At 55.4% G+C, this 26,620-nt stretch overlaps 3 protein-coding genes and 1 non-coding gene across 15 annotated transcripts in view; 1 reads left to right on the top strand and 3 right to left on the bottom strand.

Annotated features, from left to right (window-relative positions):
• ARHGAP27 (Rho GTPase activating protein 27) overlaps positions 1–13,552 on the bottom strand; it is a 36,684-nt gene extending 23,132 nt beyond the window's left edge. For 2 of the 7 annotated variants that reach the window (XM_081577034.1, XM_081577035.1), the window contains exons 1-3: positions 13,425–13,552; positions 12,325–12,463; positions 10,338–11,012 (exon numbers count right to left, since the gene is read on the bottom strand). In XM_081577034.1, the coding sequence (XP_081433160.1) occupies positions 10,338–10,994 (657 nt within the window). In that variant the 5' untranslated portion in view covers positions 10,995–11,012; positions 12,325–12,463; positions 13,425–13,552. Of the gene's footprint in view, positions 1–4,729; positions 4,881–5,265; positions 5,462–10,337; positions 11,013–12,324; positions 12,464–13,424 lie in introns of those variants that run through there. The other 5 variants (XM_081577036.1, XM_081577045.1, XM_081577048.1 and 2 more) reach the window with 5 other exon arrangements.
• Positions 6,288–6,394, bottom strand: LOC145543901 (U6 spliceosomal RNA). Its single transcript, XR_014081146.1, has one exon. It is a non-coding gene; the product is annotated as a U6 spliceosomal RNA (small nuclear RNA).
• On the top strand, positions 11,849–14,131 carry LOC145543278 (uncharacterized). Its single transcript, XM_081584324.1, has 3 exons — positions 11,849–12,005; positions 12,333–12,484; positions 12,806–14,131. Exons 1-3 carry the CDS (start codon positions 11,849–11,851, stop codon positions 13,964–13,966), a joined length of 1,470 nt encoding a protein of 489 aa, XP_081440450.1. The 3' UTR covers positions 13,967–14,131.
• Positions 14,132–15,384: 1,253 nt separating this feature from the next.
• PLEKHM1 (pleckstrin homology and RUN domain containing M1) overlaps positions 15,385–26,620 on the bottom strand; it is a 56,094-nt gene continuing 44,858 nt past the window's right edge. For 5 of the 6 annotated variants that reach the window (XM_081577029.1, XM_081577032.1, XM_081577031.1 and 2 more), the window contains 4 exons: positions 24,712–24,905; positions 19,229–19,292; positions 18,315–18,472; positions 15,385–17,585 (listed from right to left, as the gene is read on the bottom strand). In XM_081577029.1, the coding sequence (XP_081433155.1) occupies positions 17,474–17,585; positions 18,315–18,472; positions 19,229–19,292; positions 24,712–24,905 (528 nt within the window). In that variant the 3' untranslated portion in view covers positions 15,385–17,473. Of the gene's footprint in view, positions 17,586–18,314; positions 18,473–19,228; positions 19,293–24,711; positions 24,995–26,620 lie in introns of all 6 variants that reach the window. The other variant, XR_014078873.1, reaches the window with a different exon arrangement.

Genomic DNA, 26,620 nt, shown 5'->3' with positions numbered 1-26,620 from the left:
CAGAAAGCAACTCTGGGAAGATAGAGAAAGAATTGATTAAGGTGGTAACTTTTAAGCGGATAAAGAACAGGGTATGGAAGCAATGATGTGTATGAGAATTATTGCTATATACTTATTAATGCTATGAGTAAAAAAAAAAATGTAAGTATATAACCTAGTTTAAAAGAAAAAATGCATACCTTGAGGCTATTCTCAAGATAGAGGGCTGGAAAGTATAATTACAATGTGAACAACAGTAAGAAAAAACTCTGAGATTCAAGTTAGGCACAAAAGAAGAATAAGAAAAGGACTGCTTCAGAACTTTAAAATATATTTTGTACTACTAACCGGAGGAGAAGATAGTTACTCTTGACATTCAAATGTGTGGCCTGGGAGATCAAGCAGAAAAAAATATCTCAAACCTCAGAGCAAAAGCACATAGAGATGGAAGTAAAGAAGGAAAAGATAGGAAACTGGGAGATCCAGCCAGGAGAGCCAACATGCAGAGGAAAAAGGAAAAGAAACGAGAGTCACGTTAACAAGTAGATTTCCCTAAGCGGAAAAACAGACCCAAGTCTACAGACCGGCAGGGCTCTGTGAGTTCCAGATGGGTCGCTGAGAAAAAGAACCCTCATCACACACATGATCTAGAACACACTGGATTAGGAACCGGAGGGAAAAGCAGAAGCCACTAATGATGAGGAAAGTACAGAAGGACAAGAGATTAACAGGAGGAGAAAAAAGGGAATCAATAGCAACCTCATCCGAGGGGAAAAGAATACGACAAGGTAAACCAATAAATGTAACATAAGCCACTAGTAATAAAACCAAAGACGGTGTATCAATTGTTAAGTGAAATGTGAGCAGACTGAATTATCCCCATTGAGAGACAGCTTGGGTTTTAAAAGCAGTGAGATTATATACACAAGAAATATGTTTTTTTAATAAAAAAAAATGATAATGGTTGAAACCTGAATTTCTACCTTTCTGTTATTAATATGGTCAAGCTTCCTTTTTATTTCATTTTATTTTACTTCTCACTTGCTGGTATCTCTCTGTATCCTTTTATTTTCAGCCATTATTGTGTTTTTTTTTTTTTTTAAAGAAGGCTGAGTGTCAAAGAACTGATGCTTTTGAACTGTGGTATTAGAGAAGACTCTTGAGAGTACCTTGGACTGCAAGGAGATCAAACCAGTCAATCCTAAAGTAATTCAATCCTGAATATTCATTCATTGGAAGGACTGATGCTGAAGCTGAAGCTCAAATACTTTGGCCACCTGATTCGAAGACCTGACTCATTAGAAAAGACCTTGACGCTGGGAAAGATTGAAGGCAGGAGGAGAAGGGGACGACAAAGGACGAGATGGTTGGATGGCATCACCAGCTCAGTGGACATAAGTTTGAGCAAGCTCTGGGAGATGGTGATGGACAGGGAAGACTGGCGTACTGCAGTCCATGGGGTCACAAAGAGTCGGACATGACTGACTGAACAGCAAGCACTAAGCTGGATAAAAAGGGATATGACATACTGATAAAAAGGCACGATTTGTGATGACAGGACAGTCAAAATCTGTATGCTCCCAACAGCATTATAGTCAAATAGAAAAAGCAAAAACTATTACAAGTAAGAGAAAAGGGCTTCCCTGGTGGTCCAGTGGTTAAGAATTCACCTGCCAATGCAGGGGACATGGGTTTGATCCCTGGTCTGGGAAGATCCCACATGCCGCGGAGCAACTAAGCCCATGCGCCATAACTACTGAGCCCACTCTCTATAGCCCATGCGCCACAAACAAGAGAAGCCCCCACTGTGAGAAGCCAGTACACCGCAATGAAGAGTAGCCTCCACTCATCACTATTAGAGAAAGCCTGTGCACAGTAATGAAGACCCAGTACAACCAAAAATAAAAATAAATGAATAAATAAATCTTTTTTTAAAAAGTACTTGAAGCACTTTATAGAGAGAATTTGAGATGGAGATTTAATAAACCTCTATCAGAATCAGAACAAAAGAAGAAAAGAAGCATATAAAGAAAATGTATTTGAATAATCAATAAACTTGATTTGATACATATGGAACTTTACATCCCTTAAGTATACGAAAATATTTGTACAGAAAATATACAGGGACTTCCCTGGTGGTCCATTGGTTAAGAATCCATTCGTCAATGCAGGGGACACAGGTTTGATCCCTGGTCCAGGAAGATCCCACATGCAGTGAGCAACTAAGCCTGCAAGCCACAACTAGAGAGTTTGTGTGCTGCCAAGATCCTACAGGATGCAACGAAGATCTGATGCAACCAAAGAAAATGTAATTATTTACTGGGCCAGAAGGAAATCCATGACAAAAGTGGAGCTTTTACAAATCTAGAAAAAAGGAATACTTCCCTGGTAAAATAAAAAACTGCCAAAAATAAATAAAATAAAAAATGACATGGCCAAAATTAACTAGCAAAGCAGTGGAAAACCTGAAAAGACTAATTACCATTGATGAGCAAAATTAAATAAAATCTGCCACTGACAAAGCACCAGGTCCAGAAGGTTTCGCAGGAGGCTGAATTGTAGAAGCTGTTAGGAGATCACCTCCTTGGACAGAAGGATTGTAGATTCCTGAGAGATGTGGGATGGGGGGCGGGGGGTGCTCCTTGGACATGTCCCCCATAGCACCCTGCATTGGAATTCACCACAGAATACTATAACCGTCATTTATTTGTCAGTCGCTCCTTCTGGAATGTAAGCTACCTTCAGGCAGGGACCACCTCTGATTTTTCATTGTCTCCAGTGCCTGGTAGCATTACCTGCTTTTTACTGAATTGAGATGTGGAAGCGAAAAAGTACAGCATAGACGTCAGCATACACTGGGACAACCCTATGTCTGTAAAACTCCCCAACATGTAAGCCTAGGAAAGTAGAATGGAAGGAGAGAAACCAAAACCCCGAATCATTAAATTGAAACCCCCCCCATTATCCAAATATTTGTAATGGGGTTAAACTATCCTTATGGGCTTTCCTGGTGGCTCAGATGGTAAAGAATCCACCTACAATGGGAGAGACCTGGGTTCTATCCCTGGGTGGGGAAGATCCCCTGGAGGAGGGTATGGCAACCCACTCCAGTATTCTTGCCTGGAGAATCCCCATGGACAGAGGAGCCTGGTGGGCTACAGTCCCTGGGGTCACAAAGAGTCGGACACGACTGAGCGACTAAACACACACACACAAACTATCTTTATAGGGCGAATGTGCGTGCTCACTCGCTTCAGTCTGTCTGACTCTGCAACCCCATGGACTGTAGCCCTCCAGGCTCCTCTGTCCATGGAATTCTCCAGGCAGAATGTAAAAGGAAAGTGAAAGTCACTCAGTCATGTCTGACTCTTTGTGACCCCATGGACTATACAGCCCATGGAATTCTCCAGGCCAGAATACTGGAGTGGGTAGCCTTTCCCTTCTTCAGGGGATCTTCCCAACCCAGGGATCGAACCCAGGTCTCCTGCATTGCAGGCGGATCCTTTACCCGCTGAGTCACAAGGGAACTGGGGTGTATTCTCCAGGCAATACACCCCATTCCCTCCTTCAGGGGATCTTCCCCACCCAGGGATTGAATCCACGTCTCCTATGGCTCCAGCACCGCAGGTGGATTCTTTACGCTGAGCCACCAGGGAAGCCCTTATGGGAGAAATAGTAATTTGCAAATTCAGACCAGGCAACAAATCCTCCAGTTGTATAATGAGGAAGGAAGCTGGCTAGCAGGATTGGAGGCAGGCCCCTCTCGGGCCCAAGTGCCTGCAGTCTCCAGGACAGACACGAAGCCGAGACACATACCCCTGACCTGCTCCCCTTCATGGTCGCTGTGGATCTCCAGGCAGGGGAAGGAGAGATGCAGGGTGGCAGCATGGAGCCCAGAGCTGAGGCTGGACAGAGGGCCCAGCAGACCTCACCTCGCCAAGGCAGCAGCTCTGGAAATCCCCTCAACACCACAATCCTTTCTCAGTTTGGAAACAGAGTCTCCAAATTTTAGCAAGCACCCCGCCCTAGCGGCACCATTTCCCTGGACACCAACCAACATCAAGTGTCCCCTCGCTGCTCTACTTAGTGAAAGTGTTAGTTGCTCAGTCTTGTCCGACTCTTTGCGACCCCATGAGCTCACCAGGCTCCTCTGTCCATGGAATTCTCCAGGCAAGAATACTGGAGTGAGTAGCCATTCCCTTCTCCAGGGGATCTTCCCGACCCAGGGAACGAATCCCGGTCTCGAGCACTGCAGGCAGATTCTTTACCATCTGAGCCATCAGGGAAGCCCCAGCTCCAAATCGCCCCAACACTCTGCTGCGAAACCTTGACCATTTTCGGATCATCAGCTACCCCCAGTTATGATCATGGGCTTTCTTGTGCCCAGGACCTGACACTGACCGGCCATCGGGGCTGGCATTCGGTACCGGCTGCCCATCCTCTCCCACTATTGGACTGACAGCTCCAGGAAGAGCAGAGCAAATAGAAAGAGTGAAGCAAGCTGCTGGAGCTCAGGGAGGAAGTGTGTAGGCAGGTGGGCTTGCCACGGGATTGTCTCAGGAGGCCTGGGGGCTGAAGGGAATCGGGTGAAACAAGACCCAGGCTGGGGGTGGGGGTGGGAAACCACCCAGCGACAATAGTCTGCAGGGCTGGAGGCTGTGCCTTTCCACCTTGGGAACAGTGGGCAGGGAGGGCTCTCAGGGGCCAGCAATGTGGGTGAGCATGGGAGGGGGGGTCCCCTAGGACCTACTCTTTCGCAAACCAGGTCATAGGCTGGGCAGTGGGGCTCTCGGGTCAGCTTGGGGCTGCAGGTGACTCATGGGAGGGTGAGTTCAGGCCAGGTGTAAAGAATCCAGCTGGGCCACTCTAGGACAATCGCCCTAACTGGGCAGTGGGGAGAGCTGTTAGGAGGGAGGACAGACAAGCGGACGCGTCAGTCCCTCCACTTGGCCTCCGCTCCTCTGTTCTTACCAGCCCCTCCTTTTCAGAAGCCCCCCTCCCGCCGGCTGGTCCCAAAGGAGGATCCAGCTGGGTCTGCCCAAGGCCAGTTCCCTCATCTCAGTCACAGCTCCCTGGGGCTGCCCTTGGAGTCTGTCCCACGAAGTGTGGGCTGGGATCCAGAGAGGAGGGCGGGGCACGTGGCAGCAGGGGTCACCATGTGGGTTCTCTTCTGGGGTGGGTTCACGGAATGATCGGGAGAGGACTCAGGAGGGTGTGGGAAACCGCCATGGCGCGCCCCTCCTCCCCCAGGATCCCGACTCCAGGGCACATTTCCTGGTCACTCACCGTTCCCCCGAGGAGCAGGAAGGAGCGCCCTGGGGCTCCTAGCAGTCTGGAACCTGCTCAGGTGCTGCGCCTCCTGGGCGGTTTGCCTAAGACGCTGCGGAGGCCGGGGCTGTGACCCCTTCCTCCCAGTGGCCAATGCCCTGCGGCAGGGGCGGGCTCCAGTCCAGGTGGCCCTTCCCACCTCTGAGTCGTTCTAGGGCGTGGTGGTGACCACACCCTGAAATCCCCCGGGCAGGACGGCCCCTGGCCCAGGGGTGGGCCCTGCAGTCTCTGGGGATGAGTCACAGAGGCCCCTTCCTCACCTGGCTTCCCCGGGCTCCCAGACTGCCTCCTGGCAGCATGCGTGGGGGGCGGGGGCGGGGAGGACGGGTAGAGTCCTCCACTTTCCTCCCCCTCCTCCTCCTCTCCCTCCTCGGAAGGTGTGCTTCTACCCCTCTCCTGTTATTATTGTTTAGTTACCGATTATGTCGGATCCCATGGACTGTAGCCTGCCAGGCTCCTCTGTCCATGGGATTTCCCAGGCAAGAACACTGGAGCAGATTGCCATTTCCTTCTCCAGGGGATCTTCCTGGACCAGGGATCGAACGCGTCTCCTGCAATGGCAGGCGGGTTCCTTACCACTGAGCCACCAGGGAAGGCCCTCTACCCTCTCCTGGGACATCTCATTCTCCTGCCTCACCATCAGGCGCAGAGAATTCCTCCCTCCTCCCTGCCCTGGTGCCCATGACAAGGCTGGGCACATACCGGGTACTCTGAAAGGTGTTTGCTTTGGGCTTGTACTGTCCTTGCTGAGGGGAATGGGGCGGCCAAACCTGAAAGCTGCCTGGCCGAGACTCAGCCTGGGAGTCAGGGTGGGGTTTGGGGTCTGGAGGAATGCATCTGATCTTGACACGGCCTCCTCCTGGCTGTATGACCTTTGGTCAGTCACTAAATCTCTTTGAACCTCTGTCTGTACTCGGGGCAAATGTGGGGTGTGCCCAGGCCTGCCTTCCAAGCCACTGGGAATATGAGGTGTTTTTTTTTTTAATATGGAACACTTCACGAACTTCCATGTCATCCTTGCTCAGGGGCCATGCCGATCTCCTCTGTACTGTTCCAATTTGAATTTATGTGCTGCCAAAGTGAGCACTGGGAGGGTGAGAACTCGCAGGATGAGTGAAAGCTCGTAGAACGGTTAGCTCCTTTGAGACAGGGGCTGTCGCGTCTTCCCAGGCTGTGTGTCCCCATGGCCAACCCACAGCAGGTGCTCACTACGTGCCAGCCCAGCTGAGTGACTGGTGAAATGCCCCACGTGGTAGAGGCTCCTCACTTCTAGGGGCGCCAGTCCCTGCCTCTGCCGATCATCCTGCCCTCATCTCCACCCTCTCTGCTCGTTGATGGTCCATCCACTGGACACTGTCCCCACCTGCTCTGATGACCCTACGTCACCTCCATCCACACATCCCTCCCCGCCTCCTCCTCCCCCTGTGCTCCCAGCCTCTGCTCCTCACTCCTTTCTCCTGGGATGGAATCTCTTCAATTACCTCCTCGCCATCCTCTGCCTCCCTGTCTTCATGCCTCTCTCAGGAGATTCTGGGGTGCCTCCGCCCAAGATTTACACCCACATCTGGCCACACAGCGTCTCCCCTCTCTGTCTGGCTTCTGAGAATTGTCTACACTCGGCACCTGTGTCCTCAACCTTCATTCCTCTGACCCTTTGCTCTCTGCCTTCAGCAACCCCTGGCCCAGCTCCTGATAAGGTAGCCGCTGACCTTCTGGTGGCCGCTTCTCATAAAAGCTCAATGGCCTTTATCTCTCTTCTCTTTTCTTCTGGACACTTCTTGGCTTTTGGGCCAGTACTCTGCAGCTTTTCTTTCTTGTTCCCTGACTGTTCTTTCCTGTTTCGCTCCTCTCTCCTCCCTCTTATCACCCAAACGCTGTAGCCCCAGGGCTGGCTCGAATGCAGTGGCCCCAGGACTGTCTCAGGGGCTCTTGTCCACACCCATCGCTCCACTATCACACACCGAGGGCCTCCTCCTGGGCAGCAATCCTAGCTGTCCCGGACTGGAACCAGGCATGGACAGAGTGGGCATCGCATCTTTCCTCCACCACCTCCTCCCGAGTTATCCAGGCCGCAAACAGCAGCACCGTCAGTGCCAGAGTGCAAACTGGGAGACTGGAGCTCCTCCTGATTTCCTACCCAGCCCCTCAGTCCATTGGCCACCAGGTTCCACCCAGCCTACCTCCCAAATCTCCTGCCATCACTGCGTGCCTGGGAGACCATGAAGGTCCTCATCATTCTCCACAGCCCAGCTGCAGGGGTCTTCCCTCAATCCCCTTCCCCTCTCTGCTTAGAGCCTTCCAATGGCTGCGGGATAAAGTCCAAATTCCTGCCAAGAGCCCATGAGCCCCTGATCAGCAAGACACCATCCACCCCCGACCCCACATCCCCATCCCTGAGCCCCAGCTGTAAGGTCCCAAAGGTGCCACATCTCACACTTTGCCTCTGCCCACGCATCTCAGCACCTCGAGTGTAGCTCCATCACAGACGGCCTGTGCCCAGCACCGAAGATCTGTTCCCTCCTGCCAGTCTCCCAACCCAGACAGTGAACCCCCCAGAGCTGGAGACGTGCCTCGGTTGCCTTTAGATCCAAAGGCTCACTTGGTGCTTGGCAGGTGTTCCACCAATTCACACTTAGTGAGTGGAGGGGAAAGGTGGGAACTTTCTCCTCCAAGGAGATTACAGGCAGGCTCACCTTTCAGGAAACTCCTTCTCTAAGTGCTGCTGTGAACAGAGAGTAGGGTGGGACTTCCTTCCCAGGAGGGAACCAACTCCCTTCCCCTGCAGTTTGTCCTGGATGGAGTGTCAAGGGAGGCCGACAGCTGACACTCAAATAAAACACGGCCACAGGGAGCATGGTCTTATTCCCATTACAGTGGGGAGGAGACAGGACCAGAGCTGCTAAGTGACTTGTTGAGGTCACACAGTGAATTAGGGCCAGAGCTGAGACTGAGCAGAGCATCTCGGTGGAAACCCAGGTCTCTGGCAGACACCCCAGTTCCTCCGTGTACAAGCCCTACCCCCTACCCTGAATATCTATATCCACCTACTCCTAACACACCACTGCAGCTGCGGGAAGCTGGAGGCAGAGTGACCCCGGCTGCTGGGATGATTTTTCTTTGAGCTCAGGAGGTACTGGGATCTGGGCGGGAGGTCTTCTTCTCCCGCTGTGGTTCTGTGCTCTGCTGTGATGCCCCTTGGGCAGACTTGCAGAGGCCCGGTTCATGGTTAAGGGAGCTGCCTCTCCTCGTCCCTCCTCAGCACATTCCGTAAGGCTCTGGCCCAGGCTCGATGGCAGGAGCTGGGGTTCAGAGAGCAAGGCCAGTCCCCCACCTCCAGAAGGGAGGAGCGCCCGTCCAACAGCTAAACAGATATTCCCACCATCACAAGGACAGAGAGTGTGGAGAGGCGTGAGAGCCGGCCGAAGAAACGGAGCGGCGCCGGGGGCAAGGAGAGCAGGCGTGCTGCCATATATTCCAGAGAAGATGGGATAGATGGTGGGCTGGCAGAGGCGCTTGGCGCAAGGGCTCGGCTCCATCACCCTCCACCTCCTCAGCCCTCTCCCCTCAGGGTCCGGGTCCTGACCTTTTTCCTTGCACGCCGCACGTTGTTCCCCATTCTGGCCACCAGAGGGCGGGTTGCCCCTTGCCAAAACTGTAGCAAAGGTGGAGCGGGCCCGGAGGAAAAGATACCCAGTGGGACCTCAGCCAGTCTCGGCAGACCGCCTACTACGTGTCAAGAACTTCCACGCTTCACCTCTTTTAAGGCTTTCAACAACTCGAATCCTTTGATATTGTTCTGAGTGTACACAAGAGGGCATCGTCGCGGGGGGAATGAAGTGACTGGTTTAGCAGCTGGCAGGAGATCTAGCAGAGTCAAATTCGGGTCTGTGTAGCCTCAAATCCTGAACACTGCACCATAAGAAGACCAGGCGGAGGGAAGACCCGGGGCCTCGCAGATGAGGACGGTGCCTCCTTCCTCTGGGCATCCCAGACTCAGTCTTTGCACGTGGCAGGCATCAATATTTATTATAATCATATCAGGTCCAAAAAAGGAAATCAGAGACTCACAAGTTTCAGGAGTCATCTCTCCACCGTCCCCTAGCCTCTTGGTCTAAACGCAAACAGACTCTGAGAGAGGAAGTGGATTGCCCATAATTACACAGCTGTGGCAGATGTCAGAAGGGGGCCTGTGCACCCCACCCCCCCATCTCTCCCGGAAAAGTCCCTAAACTTAAAGAAGTCCGGGCCAGCAAAGGATTCTGAGGTTGTAAGAGTTTTTAAAACGTGCCCTTATTTTTAAAATAATATTTAAATATTATTTCAGAAATCCCCATATTTACATAACCAGATTCTGAGGCAAAAAGAACATCCTCACTATAACTGGACTTACTTCTGAAACAAACTCATCGAAAAAAAAATTTTTTTTAAAGAGGAACTGAAATGTTGGAACAGCCAAAAAAGGAAGCAGACCCCTGACTTTCACATCCATTATCTCCTCCGACGCCCAAGCTCATGTGAGAAGCGCGAGGCAGGTAGAGCCGGCGGCGGCAGTCCGCCACTCTCCCTTATTTCATTCCAGACGTATTTTGGAATGGTTTGGATTTTAGAAAGGTAACCGGCCCGCACCTGCTACAGGTAACATAACGCTCCCAGCAAGGCTTGGGCGGCACCGTATGATCGGGTTTACTTGCACTTCTACAGCACAACTTGAATATTCACACTAAATGGGGTATATTAAGGCTGCCCACGGCCGCACATCGGTTCAAGTTAAATTCTGCCATTAACTGAGTTACAAAAGCCCTTTGAGCTCCAGGGAGTTTTGGCATTTGGGAACTGCATATAAGAAATCTTGAGTGAGCCTGTACCTCTCTGGTTTCGTGGTTGAGCAAAGTTAGGCTCGGCGTGAGCGATGTGGTCCAAAGCCGGTGGACACTGCTGCTGCGTCGAGCCGGGACGTAAGGCTCGGGGGGTCTCCCAGCGTCCGGGCTCTCCCGCCCGCGTCTCCCCGCTCCCGGCTCCCGGTGGCGTACCTGCTCCGGCCGCTGCTCCGTCGGCGGGCCGCGCACGTCCTGGATGGCCTCGTAGACGTTCTCGGAGTCGCTGCGCGCCAAAGGGCGCGGGCACACCCACGAGCCCGCCACGCTGCAGGCCTTGAAGCCGCCCCCGCTCCCGAGGAGGCCGGCAGGGGGCGCGGCGGTGCGGGCCAGGTCGTCCAAGGACTGCGCGGGCCGCACGGGCGCTGCGGGCCGCGTGTACAGGCAGGCGGGCGAGCCGGGCGCCAGGCTTCGACGCTGAGTGGCCGCGCCCGGTCGAGCTCGGCCGCACAGGGAGGCCGCGCGGCCTCGGGGCTCGGCGGGGGCGCCGTCGGGTCCGGCGGGCGCTGACGCGCTCACGAAGCGGTAGTCATAGGCGAGCGGTTCGGGAGCTGCGGGGCCCTGGAGGGGCGCGGGCGGCGGCGGGAAGGGCGCGGGGTGGCCGAGGGCCGGCAGCTCGCGCACGTACTGCGCCGGCAGGTAGAAGGGGCGGCCGCCCGGCTCGCTCCGCACGTGCCACCAGTGCTCAGTGCTGCGGCGCAGCAGTCGGTAGCGCTCGTTGGGCTGGATGGCAACGCGGCGCCCGTCCTTGCCCGTGTACTCGAAGGGATGCTCCACCAGCACGTACACGTCCCCCTCGACATCCGCCGCCATCGCGGCCGCCGCGTGTCCCTGTGGGCGACGAGGAGGAGGGGCGCAGAGATCAGGGCCGCCGAGAGGGCCGCGCTCCGCACAGGGGACCCCGAAGACTTCGAGTCCCGAAGCTACAGTCGTTGTGTACGTTCGGGCCTCGGTTTTCCTACCTCGAAAACGGGGGGCTTGGATGAAATAATCTCTCCGGTTCTAATTCTTACACGCAGCAAGGGAATTAAGACAGCCCTTTCATCCTGAGGCCTGGAGGATAAAATTCTATCCCTCGGTGGGGAGACGGTGGCTAACACCGGTCCGGCTTTAAAGCCAGGGAAGCTTTAAGGCTGGGGGCGGGGGGGACTGCCCGCGATAAAGTTGACATCACGTGTGCATAAAAATTGACTGAGCCTCAGTTTTCGCATTTGTAAAGTGGGAAAAATAGCCCATACCTCCATCTCGCCCTGTCCCGACACTTCCAGGAGCCCTCAGGGAATCGCGTCCTTGACAGCTCCTATCGCCCCAGCCACCCATCCCGGCGCGTGCGCCCCAGGCCCGAGGGGGACAGAGTTGGGGCGCGGGTTCCGGGAGCGGCCCCCGCTTCGCTCTACTCTGGAAGTGTCCCTGCCCTGCTTAGTCCAAGGGCCTTGACATAAGGGGCCGCGACTGCCAAGGCCGGGGAAACCGGTTCTCTTGGTTTCTCTTTCCTTCCCCAGAGGCTTAGCCACAAACGTAACCCCGGGGCCCCGCCCGCCCAGACCGACCAGCACCGCCCCCTGCGCTACGGCTCCCACCTCCACGTCCAGAGAGAGGCTTGGCCCTCGCGGCCTGCCCCCTGCCCTGCGGTCTCTGTATTGCCCCATGAGAGTGGCCCCTAGAGAATGCCCTTTTTGATAGTGACTATCCGTGCGCTGTACCCAAAGGACCCCCAGAGTTCTCCCGGAGTGAACACCACAACCCACTCTCCCTCCCGCCGGTTCAGCCTGGCCCCTGGTGTGTCGGGGGAGCGGCGGTCACAGCCCAACTGGAAGCCCGTCGGTGAGGCTGGTCCATCCAAGCCTTTATATCGGCCACACCGACTGCCCCACGATGGTGACCTGGGACCAGCAGGTGCCGGTGGGAGCTCGGCCTCTGGTTGAGTCTGAGGGACCCGAGGCACAGGGTCTGGCCGCGGGGCGCCCAGCGCACCTTCTCTACTTTCTCAAGCTTTCCTCGACGGGGAAGGAGTGTAAACTGAGCCACTGAGCACACTGGACCCTGGAGGCGGGGTCCTTGAGCTGACTGGAGCTAAGCCAACCAAACTTAGGGAGGACACCCTTCTCGCCACCTTCCCCCGGACCCCCAGCCGCTCACTCACGTCGGCAGGGCGGGCCTCGCGGAGCCCATGGGCGGGCTGGGTGGAGCCGGCGGATGGATGCAGGTTAGGGCCCTGCCATCTCCTTGGGCGGGGCTTCAGACGGCTTGGCTGGAGAGACTTCAGGGAGAGGGAGCTGGAGCTGGAAAGGAGAGCCAAGAAGGTGAGGGACGCTTGGAAGGACCGCCTTCAATTCCCGAAGCGGCGGTGTCTGGGAGGGGCGAGGCGGAGCCTGAAGAAATCCGCCTGGGCCGGTGGGGCCTTGGAGGCGGACCCGAACAGGAGAAGGCCTGAGGGAGGGGCAGGGGCAGGGGCAGGGGCAGGGAGGGCTGCGGCCGAAGGGGCACGGAAGGTTCACGAGTGGAGCCAAGGGAGGGTAGGGTCCGGCCCCTGCCGCGCCCCACCCCACGCTCGGGATACGGCTTCCACAAGGCTCTGCGTCCCGCGGACGCGACGCTTCAGGACCGCTCTACCCGGCTTGCAGTCTAGCCGGAGCGTCCCCAGTCCTAGCAAGGCTATTTGCATCCTGAACCACCTGGATCGCAGGCACTGCCGCTCCGGTCCCATCCCCGTCCTCCCCAGGCCTTTTCCGAACTCAGCTCGGCCAGGTCTGGAAAAACTTGGAGCGGGGTTCCCACTGCAGAGATGCTCCCCGGAGCGCGGGGGTCACTGGCTGGATGGGGAGGGGACCCGATCCTTGGCTCCTTCCCCGATCCTGGGGGGAGCGAAGAGGAGAGGGATCGGGGGAGCGGGGAGGGTCCCTGCAGCGCGAAGACCCACCCTTCACCAGGAGGTGCCCTGCGTCCACGGCCTGCGAGACAGACAAGAGTCACAGCGGCGCCCACGCCTGGGTCGGCGCGGAGGGCCTGGACCTGGGCCCCTCCTGCCCCAGGACGGCGGGCAGCGCTTCACTTCCCACCTCCTCCCGAGCGAGGGGAAGATCCGTCCCGAGCCGCCCTCCTCCCAAGACCACGCAGCTCCCACTCCAGCGCGATGCGCGAAGGGGCTTGCTATTGGTGTCTGCCGGGTGAGGACCCCGCCACCTGCATTCCCCTCCCCACCCCAGATCAGCACCCGCGCCCAGTCCGGCCCGGCCCTGGCACCTCGGGGTGTCCGCTCTCTGGCCTCGCCTCCACTTGTCCTGGCAGGCGCGCGGGGGGCTCGGCGTCCGGTGCTCCCTCCTCCACCGCCCAGCTCCGGCGCTGCCCTGTTTCCTGTTCAACAATATAGCGAGGGAGGCACCGGCGAAGAGCACCCGGCAGAACTTCCTCCCGGGGCTGGGGCTGCGGCTCCGAGAGACAATCCCCGGTGTCCTGGCTTCCTGTCCTCTCTGGGACGGGCCAGCGCCCGAGGAGCGCAGACGCCACCCCTTTCCCCTGCACCTCCCGGGGATCCTGGGCCACACCTGGCTGTCTCCTGGAGGAAGGCAGCAGAGCCGGACGGTGGGATGAGCGGGGAGGAAGCCGGGCCAGATTTCCCTCCACTGCTGCTCTACTCCATCCCCTTTCCCCCACCTCCTGGCCTCGATCCTAGTGGGGGAGGAGCCCCCCCACTCCCTAGCCAATCCATCAAAGCTCAGAGCAACCTTCTGGAATTGCACTCAAGATGCTCACCTTATCTGTGCATCTCAGTTTGCTTTCTGTAAACTGGGGACAGTAACACCTACTTTATAGGATTGTTGTTGTTGTTCAGTCGCTAAGCTGTGACTCTCTGTGACCCTATGGACTGCAGCAGGTCAGGCTAATGTATTGTTATCATCACATTGTAAGAACACACATCTGATGAGTTATTATTATCACTAATTTTATTATGAGATGAGCCCTCCTTTTTGGGGTTGAATTGGGGTCCCCAAACCCCCATCTGCCATCCTCCTTTAGGCCGGAGGGGGAAGGGAGAAACAAGTATTCTCAGAAACACCTTGCTAAGGGTGGAGGACTAAGTCCAAATGCAGCACATAGGCCGTGTGCTCTTCTGGGCCCGCCTCCTCTAGCCTTCACACCTGGCCCCTCAGGGCTCCTCGGAGCCCACCACCTCCTGCCCTCGAGGGAAGCTGGGGCTCATGAGATGGGCAGAGGGCTCTCCCTCAAAGGCCGAAAGGCTGCTTCAAGGACAGGAAACTGCAGACATGAATCTTTCAGTCCCAAGTTCCTGCATCCTGATTTCCCTGGGAATTAGCCTGTTTCCTTCTTCTGTCTTTACAAGAGCAGCAGTGGGCTTCCTCCTACAGGCCCTCCCCACCCCCCAGACTTCTGCTGGAACTTCAGAGGTAAGCTGGCAGCCAAGGCCAGGTGGAGCCCTAAAACCATGAGCCCTGAATCCCGGCCCTGCTCACAAGCCTTTCCTCCCTGAGCCTCTTCTCTCACCTTGGATGACCAGTGGGAAATGGTTTCACACGTTCCAGTGTCAGAGGTCGGAGAAGGCAATGGCACCCCACTCCAGTACTCTTGCCTGGAAAATCCCATGGACGGAGGAGCCTGGTAGGCTACAGTCCATGGGGTCGCTAAGAGTCGGACACGACTGAGCGACTTCACTTTCACTTTTCACTTTCATGCACTGGAGAAGGAAATGGCAACCCACTCCAGTATTCTTGCCTGGAGAATCCCAGGGATGGGGGAGCCTGGTGGGCTGCCGTCTATGGGGTCGCACAGAGTCGGACACGACTGAAGTGACTTAGCAGCAGCAGTAGCAGCAGTGTCAGGGGTCTGTGCTTTGACATTTAAGGAACAGGAAAGAAGCCATTACAGTGGGATTCCAGGCATTAGCTTCAGTTACATGAGTGTAAGTGAACAAACCTCCCCAAAGGCCCTGAAATCCTACCCCATGGTGGGGGGAAGGGCTGACTCGGAGGAGAGGCAAGGTGGGGAGACAGACTACTATTCTCCATGCTCACTCTTGGCACACAAGCCCCCTGCTTGCAAATGTTTACCTATAACCACCCCCACCCTACCCCTGTGCCCAGAGACTGACTGAGAAGAGAACAGTGGAGGCTATCAGACAGTATCTGAGGGCCTGTGGTCTCCCCCAGTCAGTGGAAGCCTTCAGATTCAGAAACCAGACCACAGATTAGAAACAGCAGGTCTTTACTGCAAAATCACTCAAAAGTCACATGGCCGCAGTTCCTTCGGTACATGGCAAAGCACTTCTCAGGGCCAGGGCCCTGCACTAGAAACAGTTTATTGCATAAAACGAAATTTTAAAAATAGTGTGGGCACTACTGAGGTTCATACCAGCTTTCCACTGGAGGTGAAGAGGGTGAATCAACTCATCTGAAAGCATCAGCAGCTTTTTGGTGGTGGGGAGGGCGGCAGTCAGCTTTAATGCTACTGGTCTCAGAGAAAGTGGGGAGTGTGGTGTGCCCGGCCCCACTGAACCAAAGTGGGCTTCTCCAGGGCCTCACTCCCGCTGCCACCTAAGGATCTTCTGGGATACAGAATACACTCACAGGGCTGGGCTCTGGCAGTGCTGCCCACCCCAGGACCACCAATTATGGCTCTGATCAGGCTGTGTTTCTGGTGGAGCATTAATGCTGGCTGGGGGTGGGGCTAAGGATCCACTTTCTGGTTTAGGAGGCTGTGGTACGCTGGGCACAGGTGTGCACCATCTTCCATGATGGGGACAAAGAAGCTGTGTGACAGCCCCTTCCCTGACCCGCCCAGCACCTCCTCCATTCTATTGCACAATTTATCCAGCTCCACAGGGCTGGGCAGGTGACTCAGCAGCCGAATCACCCCAAGGGAGAGGTGGGAGTGGGTTTGTCTCTTGACAGTGAAGGTGGATATCTACCTGAGGCCTCCCATCTCAGCTGAGCACAGATAAGATGGTCAGGGGGGTCGCAGGGCTGACAGGGGCCTGCTGGGTCCAGGAGAAGTAGGGGGAGGCAACAGAGAAATCATGCCCCCCTCAAAGCCCCAGGGTCTAAATATCGCTTTGCAAACAATTTCAGGCTCCACCCGAAGACCCCCTCCAAAGGCAGTCGTACTCCAATGAAATGTTCCAATCTCTTGGCAGCGGCCCTCCTGGGCCAGTCCAGCAAAACTTTGTGAACTCATGGCTTCATAAACAGGCTGAGTATCCTTCCACGGGTGGCTTCTCCTGTGGGTCCTTGTGCATCTCTGCAGCAGGTCTGGCACTCTTCGTGGAAGGACGGCGGGGGGCAGTGTGGACCCAGTCCTGGAGGGGTCAGTCAGGCGGGGGTGCGTTCCTGAAATGCGTCTGCAGCAGCCCCCTGCCCATCTGGCTGCCAGTCGAGGGTAGGAGTGAGGAGGGCAGGGGGCTGAGGGGTGGGCTAGATGACGATCCTTCCCTGGACCAAGGAAGGCTCAAAGTGCTGACAGTGCTGGTTCCGAGTCATAGCCCTCCTCCTTCGGGACCAAGATCCCAGGGTACAGGAGAGCCGCAGGAGGGGTAGGGGGAGTGGGTTTTGACACGGAGAAATTGATGGGCTTTTCAGGTGGAGGGGGGACCAGGGAGCAGATGGGGGCAGGGGAGGGGAAAGAATGTGGTCCTCAGGACTGAGCCCACCTGGCCCACAGCAGTTTGGCACGTTGTACAGGAGCTGTCAGCAGCAAGCGCCCGGTGAGGGCGAAGGAAAGGCACCCGCCAGCTGGTGGGCTCTATCCTGGGGGGCCTGTCCACCCAGCCACCACCCACCTCCAGGCTGGGCCTGAGCGGTTTCTACACATTTGCTCAGGGTGAGAATGCCTGGATTTCTTGGGTGACTTGTGGAGGGTCAAGAATAAAAAAATATTTTCTGTCAAAATATGAAGGGAAAAAAACCCACCTTAAAAAAACTAGACCTTTTAATCAGGAATGTGGAATTGAAAATGCTCTCCAAGTCTTGTTTCCACAGTGTTGAACAGCCCTCATGGAGATGGGGTGTCAGTGAGGGGAGCTGGGCCGATTAGTGCAAAGCCCCCCTCCTCCCACACCCTCGGACAGGGGGCACCTGCTGGTGTCCGCACCTCCTGGAGCAGATGGGTGGGGGGCAGGAGGTGTCATCAGGGGCTCCCGGGGCTCCCTCTTGGTGGCCAGTGCTCTGGTCTTATCCAAGAGTCTTCCTGGCCCTGTGACACCTTGAGAGTTTGGCCAGGCTGGTGGTCAACCCGGCTGGGATGGCTGAGCCCTGGGTCCCGGGTGGGGACAAGAGGCGGGATTAGGTGAGACTGCTCTGCTCCTGGTATTTGCGCCGGCGGGCACAGCGGGGGCAGCCCTTCTTGACCACGGCCTGGCAGGTCTGGTGGAAGACGGTCTTGCATTCGCTGCACCTGGGAGAAAGTTGCAAGCACTGCTGGGACCTTGAGCCTCCGGGGTTTGAGGCTGGTCGGCGCTCCTGACCAGAGTCGGCCACCCAAGGCACGGGGCACTGCCTCTCCATCCTGGGACCAAAGGTTCTCGCTGCAGTGCTGATCTCCAAGCCCCACGATGCACACCAATGCCCTCTATTCTATTTTTCTTCTTATAAATACTGGTGAGACTCACTGATTCCTTGCCTGTGTTCCAAACACTCTACAGTTTAAAAAACTCAGCCCCAGGTCTGTTCGGGGGGGTCGAGTTTGGGTCTGGGGACACCTACTGAAAATGAATGGATGCTCCCACCGGCTCAGTTTTCCACTCCCACGTGGGTTGGAATGGAGGCTTGGTGGAGGCCTCTTTCCATTTAGAGGCTTCTGATAATGAGTGATGACTGGGGACAATCGTTACGGGGCAGAGGCAGTGGCAGGTACTGCCCACCAGGTGCCTGCTTTGTGCCCGGCCTTGTGCCAACACTCTAGGCCAGTAACTCACCCAGCCCCTCCTCCACCTGTTCGCAGAGGACACAACCGAGGTCCTCCCATGCAACTCAAAGGGGCAGCGGCTACCTCTTCTCTAGGAAGACGGGTGGCTCAGGGGAGGCAGGGCATCCTGTGAGGGCTCAGCTTGTCCCCCTCACAGTGGCACCTGGGACTCGCCCCCCACCCAGGGGTGGGGGGTGTGTGTGTGGGGCGTCCGCATACCTGACTGTGGTGTCAAACTCAAAGGGGAAGATGATGTCATGGTGGTGGCAGATCTGGCAAATGAAGCCGCGCTGGGTGCACAGGTCGCAGTGATAGACGTGCTGGGAGGCAAACTCGATCAGGGCCTTGAGGAAGCCTTCGTACACCCCGTCTGCGATCTGTGGAGGGCAAGCGCCGGCCGCCAAGGCCTTCTGAGAGGCCGTGCCAAGCCCGAGGCTGTCTGCAAAACGTGGCCTGCTGCTCCTCCTGGCAGCCTGCCTGGAGCACTCCTACCCCAAGAGGAGTTTCCTTCCACTTGGGCAAGAAAACCTCCCCAAGTGAGGCCGAGCCATGCAGGCATGCAGTCCCTGTGCACAGAGGAATCCACCGTCCCCTCCCTTGAGGAAAGGAATGTCCCAAACCTCACCCTCCCTCCACCCTTGCAGCCAGGAGGGGTCCGGACGCCTGGAAGGGGGTTGAGCCCTGTGATCCGGGGCTTGGCTGTGGTGCCTGCCTGTCCCAGGGGGGCTGAGGGCTCAGTCACTGCCCCAGGAAGTGTGGATGGCCGGACACCCATTCTGAGCTGCTGAATGGCTGAAGATGGACGTCTTGCCTCAGTAAACTGCAGGCAGCAGCCCCCCGCCCCAACATCTCCCTTTCTGATTTCTCCAGGAATAAGTTTCTAGGAATTAGGTTCCTCTGGGCTTCCCTGGTGACTCAGACGGTAAAGAATCTGCTTGCAATGTAGGAGACGCGGGTCCCATCCCTGCGTCGGGAAGATCCCCTGCAGAAGGGAATGGCAACCCACTCCAGTATTCTTGCCTGGACTCTTTATGACCCTGTGGACAGAGAGCCTGGCAGGCTACAGTCCATAGGGTCGCAAGAATCAGACATGACTGAACAACTAACACACACCTCAGGGGTGGCATTCTCACCTGCTGGAGGTCGGCAACACTGTACTTGTGAGGCGACTCCAAGAGATAATTCCTGTGGTTGAGCCTTCAAAGAAAAGACAAGAGGCTCCTCAGAAGGAATCCCGGCCCACCCATGTTTGCAACCAGGGAGAAACAGCTCCAGCCTGGGCTTGGGACCTGGACTTCCAGGTTACCAGCTGTCAGGACCCTGGGCAAGTTCCTTAACCTCTCTTAAACTCAGGTTTCCTCACCTGAGCAAGAGAGCTCTTTTCGGGATTAAATAATTTATTTAAAGCATTTGGCACAGTGCCTTGTACATAGTAAATGAATAATTATTAACCATAGTTGATAGCATTGTATTGTATAATTGAAATTTAAGCGCAGAACTGAAATGTTCTCTCTCTCTCACACACCACTATACAGGTGGCTCAGATGGTACAGAATCTGCCTGCAATGCAGGAGGCGCAAGTTCAATCTCTGGGTCGGGAAGAACCCCTGGAGGAGGAAATGGCAACCCACTCCAGTGTTCCTGCCTGAAGAATTCCATGGACAGAGGAGTCTAGTGGGTTACAGTCCTTAGGGACACAAACAGTTGGGTACGACTGAGTGACTAACACTTTTCACTTTTCATATATACATATACATAATATATATAAAATATGTGAGGATGATGGATGTGTGAATTAATAAGATGGGAGGAACTCTTTCACAGTATAATCATATATCAAATCACCACAACAAATACTATAAATATCTTACAATTTTGTAAATTATACTCAATAAAGTTGAAAAAAAATTTTTAAAGATATGTTTAAAAGTCTATTTAAAAAATAATGATGAGGAGGATGATGAAAGCTAACGCTTGGAGCCAGGAACTGGACTAAGAGCTTGATATATATTAACTCATTTAATTCTCACAAGAATCCTGTGAGGTTGACACTATTATAACCCCCATTTTGAGAAGAGGAAATGGAGGCACAGAGAGGTTGAAGAACTTGCCTGCGGTCACACAGCTAGTAAGAGGCACAGCTGGAGTCTGAAAGCAGTAGTCTGGCTCCAGAGCCTGCATCCTTATCTCCCAGGTGAATGCCTAGAGGCTGTTATTAATAGCTGTTGTCATTACTGCCACTATCACATACCAGGGACAGTGCTGGGGACAGAAATGCCCAGGACATGGCCTCTGCCTTCCTACTGTAGCCCCTGGTCTAGCTTAGGGACAGACATTTAAGCATCTGGTTTTGGCGCTCTGGGAGAGGAGCTGAGGTGTCCTGAGTGCACAGATCCCATTTCAGAGGTGGGGGTGGGGGGCAGAGGACGAGAGCTCAGCTACCACCAGCCTGGCTCTAGTTTCCACCTCACCAATGGCAGAGATCCCAAGGGTTACATCCTGAGAGATGGACAGGAAACACCTGCAAAAATTCCTGCCTGGCCTTGCTGTGTGTCTGTGCGGTAATGGGGTTGGGGAGAGAATTCTCCCAGTCCGAGGACACGCGGCAGCCTGCCCCAGGGTGCTCCGGACCTCTGGAGGCAGGAAGGTGCCCGGTCCCGCGGCATCTGGAATGGGTTCTTGGCTGTGCCCACCCCAAGGCATGGCCCCGGTTCCAGGAGGAACCCCACCCAGGGCTGAGACGGCGAGTTCCACCAGGCATCCCACGCTGTGCTGCCAGTGGCCACTCAGTGCAACGTGCCGGTCTCCCCAGTAAACTTCCAGCTTTCTGGGAACAGGAAGCTGCCGTTTATCACCAGGAAAATGCAGGGGGAGGGGCAGAGGGGGCGCACAGGCTGTTCCTGAGCCGGCAGGAAGGGTGGGGCCCGTTTGGATGGAGAGTCCTCTCTGTCGTCTGCCCTCTGCTCAGAGTCGTGGAAGCCCAGGGGGCCGGCCAGGCCACCTACCCTGGGCCTGTGAGGCCCTCAGTGAGGCCCTACGGCTGCTGTGGAGGGGAGGTCAGGGCAGCCCTCTGAGAGAACGGGGACCCCAAGATCTGCCGGCTTCTCCTCAACCCTTCCCATCCTCTCAGCCTCCACTCCAACCACTTCAGTCCCAGCCTCCTCACCTCCTGAGCCAGTTACCACACCAGCCCCCACGCCCTACTGCTGCCAAACTGGTCTTGACGGGAGTATGACCATCCTGTGCTCCTCAACAGCTCAGGCTGTCAGCAGATTAAAATCCTAAGCCTTTGTGGTGGCACAGAGGGTCTTAGAGGTCTAGCCCCTGCACCCACAACCCGGCTATGCTGAGCCCTGTGAAGGTCCTGACAAGCCACGCCTCCCCCACTCCCCAACCCCCCACAGCCATGGGTTCCCGGCAGAAAAGCCAGCCCAGGCTTCTTGTGGTTCTTTCCCTAAACTCTGGTTCACCACATGGGCGATGCCATTTGTGTTGGGGCAACTCCGCTTTCCTGTGAGTGAGGACAGAGTGGGATCTAGAAGCTCTTACAATACTGACAGTGGCCAGACTGGAGAAGGGTAACCCCAGCTTTCTGCTTGGTTCTCTTTAATACTATTTGAATACTATCTTTGTAAAGAAGAAAAGCATTTTTTTTTCTTTTTAAAAGAGGAAAGAAAACTCCACAAACCTTCAGCTGATGCCACCTCCTCCAAGAAGCCCCCTTGCCCTCTGCACCCTGCCTCCCTCCCTCACAGCACACACCTCCCTGACCCAGGGCCATTGGATCACCTGTCTCTGTCCCTCCGTGGACACTGGGCCCCTCATGTGGCCCTCACCACAACTCCAGCAGGCCATGTGAACATGGGGATCACTGGCCCATTTTATAGACAAGAAAACTGAGGCTCGGAGAAGTGAAGCCACTTCCTTGAGTCACACAGCAAGTCTGGGGCCAGGTGAAGGCTGCTCCTGAGCTCTTTCCTCACCCTATGCTGCTTCTGAAATGGGACTTCTGCAGGCCTGGCCCTGCTTTCATGAAGGCTGGGAACAGTAGCCAGAGAGAAAGAGGCAAGACCGCCGCCAGTGCCCAGACAGGGCAACCTGGACAGGCCAGTAAGGCTGCTGACCAATCTCAGCAGGGTAGGGATGGGTGAGTGAAATGCACCCAGGACCCATCCTACAGGCAGCTGGTCTACTCAGGTCTGCAGACATCCCTGAACTGGAGAGGGTCGCAAGGTCCCACCTGACCTGAGATTTCACCACCCTGGACAGGGGGCAAGAGGGCAGACTCTGGGGCCCTGGGTCCTGGAATCTCAGAAAGGATGGGAGTAAGTGGGACCCAGGACCCACTGATGATTGAGACAGCAACAGCCTCCCCAGAAGCAGCCATCTGGGTCCCTCAGGGTGGTCCCCAGAGGGCTTTCTGCTCTTCCAGGCCCTGCGGAGGAGACCAGGGATCAGCCAGCTGCTCTGAGAGCCTGTGAGGGGACAGCCTCTGTGCTTTGCCTAAGAGAAGGCTCCCCAGAGCAGCCCTGGGAGGACAGGGACCAGGACTGAGCAGGGAAGCCTAGCAGACAGGGGGTCTGCACCAGCCCTGTTGGGAGGAGTGGCTGCAGGGGAAACATGGAGGGGCGTGTGAACTGCTCCGAGTCCCCAGAAACCAGGAACGAAGCCTAGCTGGGCAGCAGGCATCAGCTCGTCCACCCGAGCCCTGTCCTCCTGGGGCCCCAGGACAGCATAGCCCCACAGACGGTGTCACCCCTCACCCCCAACTGAGCACTGAAAGTCCCCCCATGCACTGGTACCAAGAAGCTTTGTGAAGGGCATCCTGAGGGTCCTGCTCCAACCTTGTCCTCTTGCAAGGATTTGGGGAGGGCTGCTGCCAGGGTGGTGAAGTCAAGCCGCCGTGGGGTGGAGGGGTGGTGGGGACCCGGGGAGCCAGGAGACCAGCCCCTCTCACGTCTCTGGCCTCCTCTCACCACATCCCCACTTCCCTTTTCACTGCCCAGAAATTTCTCCCTGTTCTTTCCACACACAGGACCTTCATCCACAGCCCATGAACATCACTACTTCTGTTTGGAACACTCTTTCCTGCAAATCCCCTCTTTCCCATTCATTTCCCAGGTCTCACACTGGAGGTCACTCCAGGAAGCCCCTCCACATCAGCCCCCTCCAATATGGGTCAGACCCCCAACTTGGCTGTACTTCCAGGGAGTCCTGCTCTCTCCTCCGCCCTCATTCCTGGGGGTAGCCGCGGCCCTGCCCCCTGCCGTGCCCTCCAGAGGGCAGGACCCAAGTCCACCGTGCTCAGCCCTGGGGCCCACACCCTCACTGGGCACTGAGCGTGTTCTCAATAAGCACTTGTCAAATGAATGAATGCATTACACACACAAATAAAAGCCACTCCTAAATGCAAAGAGGGAGTCCTTCACCAGCCCTGGCATTTCGCCCAAGAAGTTGCTTGTGCACTGACCCTGTGTATAGTACGTGGGTGTGTATGTGTGTCTGTGTGTGTGTCTGTGTGTCCCCGTGTCCAGGCACTGAGCAAGCCACTCTTAAATGTGTGTCTGTGTCTGTGTGTCTGTGTCTCCGTGTGTGTGCCTGTGTGTATGCGTGTGTCTGTGTCTATGTGTCTGTATCTGTGTGTGTCCCTGTGTGTGTCTGTATCTGTGTGTGTGTGCGTGCCTGTGTGCATGTGTGTGTCTGTATCTGTGTGTGCACATCTGTGTGTGTCTCTGTGTCTGTATATGTGTCTCTTTGTATGTGTGTGTCTCTGTGTGTGTCTGTCTCTGTGTCTGTGTGTATGTTTGTGCGTGTGTCTCTCTGTCTCTGTGTGTGTCTGTCTGTGTGTGTGTGTCTCTGTGAGTGTGTGTCTCTCTCTGTCTGCGTGTGTGTGTCTCTCTCTCTCTCTGTCTTTGTCTGTGTGTGTGTCTCTCTGTGTGTGTGTGTGTGTGTCTGTGTGTGTCTCTCTGTCTGTGTGTGTATGTGTGTCTCTCTTTCTCTGTCTGTGTGTGTGTGTATCTGTGTGTGTCCCTGTGTGTATGTGTGTGTGTGTCTCTGTGTGTGTCTCTTTGTATGTGTCTCTCTGTCTCTGTGTGTGTGTATCTCTGTGTGTGTCTCTCTGTCTCTGTGTGTATGTCCCTGTGTGTGTGTCTCTGTGTATGTGTGTGTGTGTGTCTGTGTGTGTCTCTTTGTGTGTTTGTGTCTCTCTCTCTGTATGTGTGTGTGTATCTCTGTGTGTGTCTCTCTGTCTCTGTGTGTGTGTGTCCCTGTGTGTATGTGTGTGTGTGTCTATGTGTCTCTGTGTGTCTTTGTATGTGTGTCTCTTTGTGTCTTTGTGTGTGTGTCTCTTTGTGTGTGTCTCTGTGTGTCTTTGTATGTGTCTCTTTGTGTCTTTGTGTGTGTGTGTCTCTTTGTGTGTGTCTCTGTGTGTGTGTGTCTCTGCGTGTGTGTCTTTGTGTGTGTCTCTTTGTGTGTGTATCTGTGTGTGTGTCCCTGTGTGTATGTATGTATGTGTCTCTGTGTGTCTTTGTGTGTCTGTGTGTGTGAATGTCTCTTTGTGTCTGTATGTGTCTCTCTGTCTCTGTGTGTGTGTGTGTCCCCGCGTCCGGGCGCTCACCTCTTGCTCAGCTCCTTCAGGGCTCCGCTCCGGCACAGGCCCAGGTAGTCCCCCAGCAGCTTCAGCTGCTCCCGGCTCCTCCCGATGAGGCGCATCTGCTCCACGTGCTCATACAGCGACGCGTTCACCAGCTGCAGGTTGATGAGGGGCTGGGCCCGGATCTGGGTCAGGAACTTCAGGGCCTGTTTGCAGACCTGAGGACACCACCGGGCGGCGAGGGTGAGACAGGAGGGCCTTTGGTGAGCGCCTGAGGCGCTACTCCCTCGCTCACCCCTCCAGCCACCTGCCAAGGGAAGCGGTACCATCTTCATTTTACAGACGAGGAAACTGAGGTTCAGAGAGAGGAAGTGACTCAGCCAAGGCCCACGGCTCAGATAAGTCAGGATTTGAACCTAGTTGATCTGGCTTCCAAATCCGCTCTTCCCCCTTGGCACCAGCGGCTGCCCCTCCCTGACCACGCGGGGACAGGAAGGAGGGTCCACACGCCTCTCCCCCTGGGCCTCACAGACCCTTCCCACTATTTCCTGGCCTCCCCGGCCCCGCCCCCATTTTTCTGCAGAAAGGAAACAGACACTACCCTGGGCCGACTCAGGAACCAGGTGACTGACCTGAGTCAGGCTCCAACCACAGGAAACCATGGATCAGATACAGCTTAAGCAGAGGTTTCCTGAGCTTCTTCCGTCCTCACTAGCAGCACCAACCAGGGCCTCCCCCAAAGTCTCCATGTGGAGTTCAGTGATTGATCTGGGTTTCTCCCACTTGATAGACGTGGAAGGTTCTACCCTCAGCTCTGACCCTAACGCCAATTACTGAGCACCTATTATATGCCCGACACTGGGCTAAGGACCTCAACCACATCCTTTCTTCATCCTCACGACAACCCAAGGGGTGGTGTCATCATCCCCGTTTTACAGATATGGAAACTGAGACTCACAGGAGCTAAAGGGACTTCTCCAAGCCACCAGAAAGAAAGAAAGAGCCCAGGTCTGAATTGAGTTGCTGTCTCTGCACCCTTGGCCACCTCACTTACAAAGAGAAGCCCCTTCCCCTGCAGTCTCTTTAGGGAGGATAAGAATGGAGGAGCTGAGTTGTTCTCCACCATCAATCACCTTGCAGTGCCTAGTCTGACTTTGGCTCCTGGCTCCACCCCTTCTCAACTGTATGACCTCAAGAAACTTACTTAACCTCTCTGTGAGTCAGTTTTCTCCTCTGTAAAATGGGGGAAATAAAAGCACCTACCTCATGGGATTATTTTAAGTTTAGATTAAAAGAAAATCCAGGGAAGAAGATTCTCAGTGAATGGGAGCTGCCATCAGACTCTGTGGGTGCCTGTGTGGTCCAGGCATCTGTCTGCTGGCCCCAGGGGATGGGACAGGACCAGCAGGAGACTGTTAGGTCAGGGGCTGCTCTACCGGCTTCACCAGCATTTCTTACCTCACTGATATCTCCATCTTTCCCCATTTCCCAGAGTCCTGAGGAACCAGCCCCCAGCTTCCCACTGGCAAAGGCCTTGTGAGTCAGTGACTCAGGTCAGACTGCGGTTGCCCGGCCCTTCCCACAACTCAGCCCCAGGCTTAGGGTGAGGCCCAGATGAAATAACATGCAGGAATGTGCGCTAGAAACTGCCAAGTTCATAGACAGGCCTGAGCTTTGAGCTCTCCTGGGACTGTTCCTCTCCCACAGGTGTGGAGGACACAGACAAACAGAGAAGCCCCAGGCTTGGGCTGACGTCCTGCCAAGCACCAGCCAGGCCTTGCACAAGTGGGTCAGCCAGACAGTGGACAAGAGGCCCCTAACCTGGCAGCCAGCCACTTCCTATTCTGAACCTTCCTGTCTTTCCCAGGCCTGGCATCTTTGAGAGAATTGGATGCTTCCTGACCTTAGGTATGCCAAGGGAATCGTTAGAATT

This window comes from Giraffa tippelskirchi, chromosome 3 (genome assembly GCF_054371585.1).
Source record: "Giraffa tippelskirchi isolate mGirTip1 chromosome 3, T2T-mGirTip1v1.2.pri, whole genome shotgun sequence".
NCBI lineage: Eukaryota > Metazoa > Chordata > Mammalia > Artiodactyla > Giraffidae > Giraffa > Giraffa tippelskirchi.
This window is presented reverse-complemented; position numbering and strand designations above follow the sequence as displayed.

Coding starts and splice junctions, on each gene's coding strand:
- LOC145543278 (XM_081584324.1), top strand. CDS start 11,849: ATGCCCTTTTTGATAGTGACTATCCGTGCGCTGTACCCAAAGGACCCC. Junction 12,006..12,332: donor GCCCAACTGGAAGCCCGTCG/GTGAGGCTGGTC, acceptor TCACGTCGGCAG/GGCGGGCCTCGCGGAGCCCA. Junction 12,485..12,805: donor TGGAAAGGAGAGCCAAGAAG/GTGAGGGACGCT, acceptor CCCGGCTTGCAG/TCTAGCCGGAGCGTCCCCAG.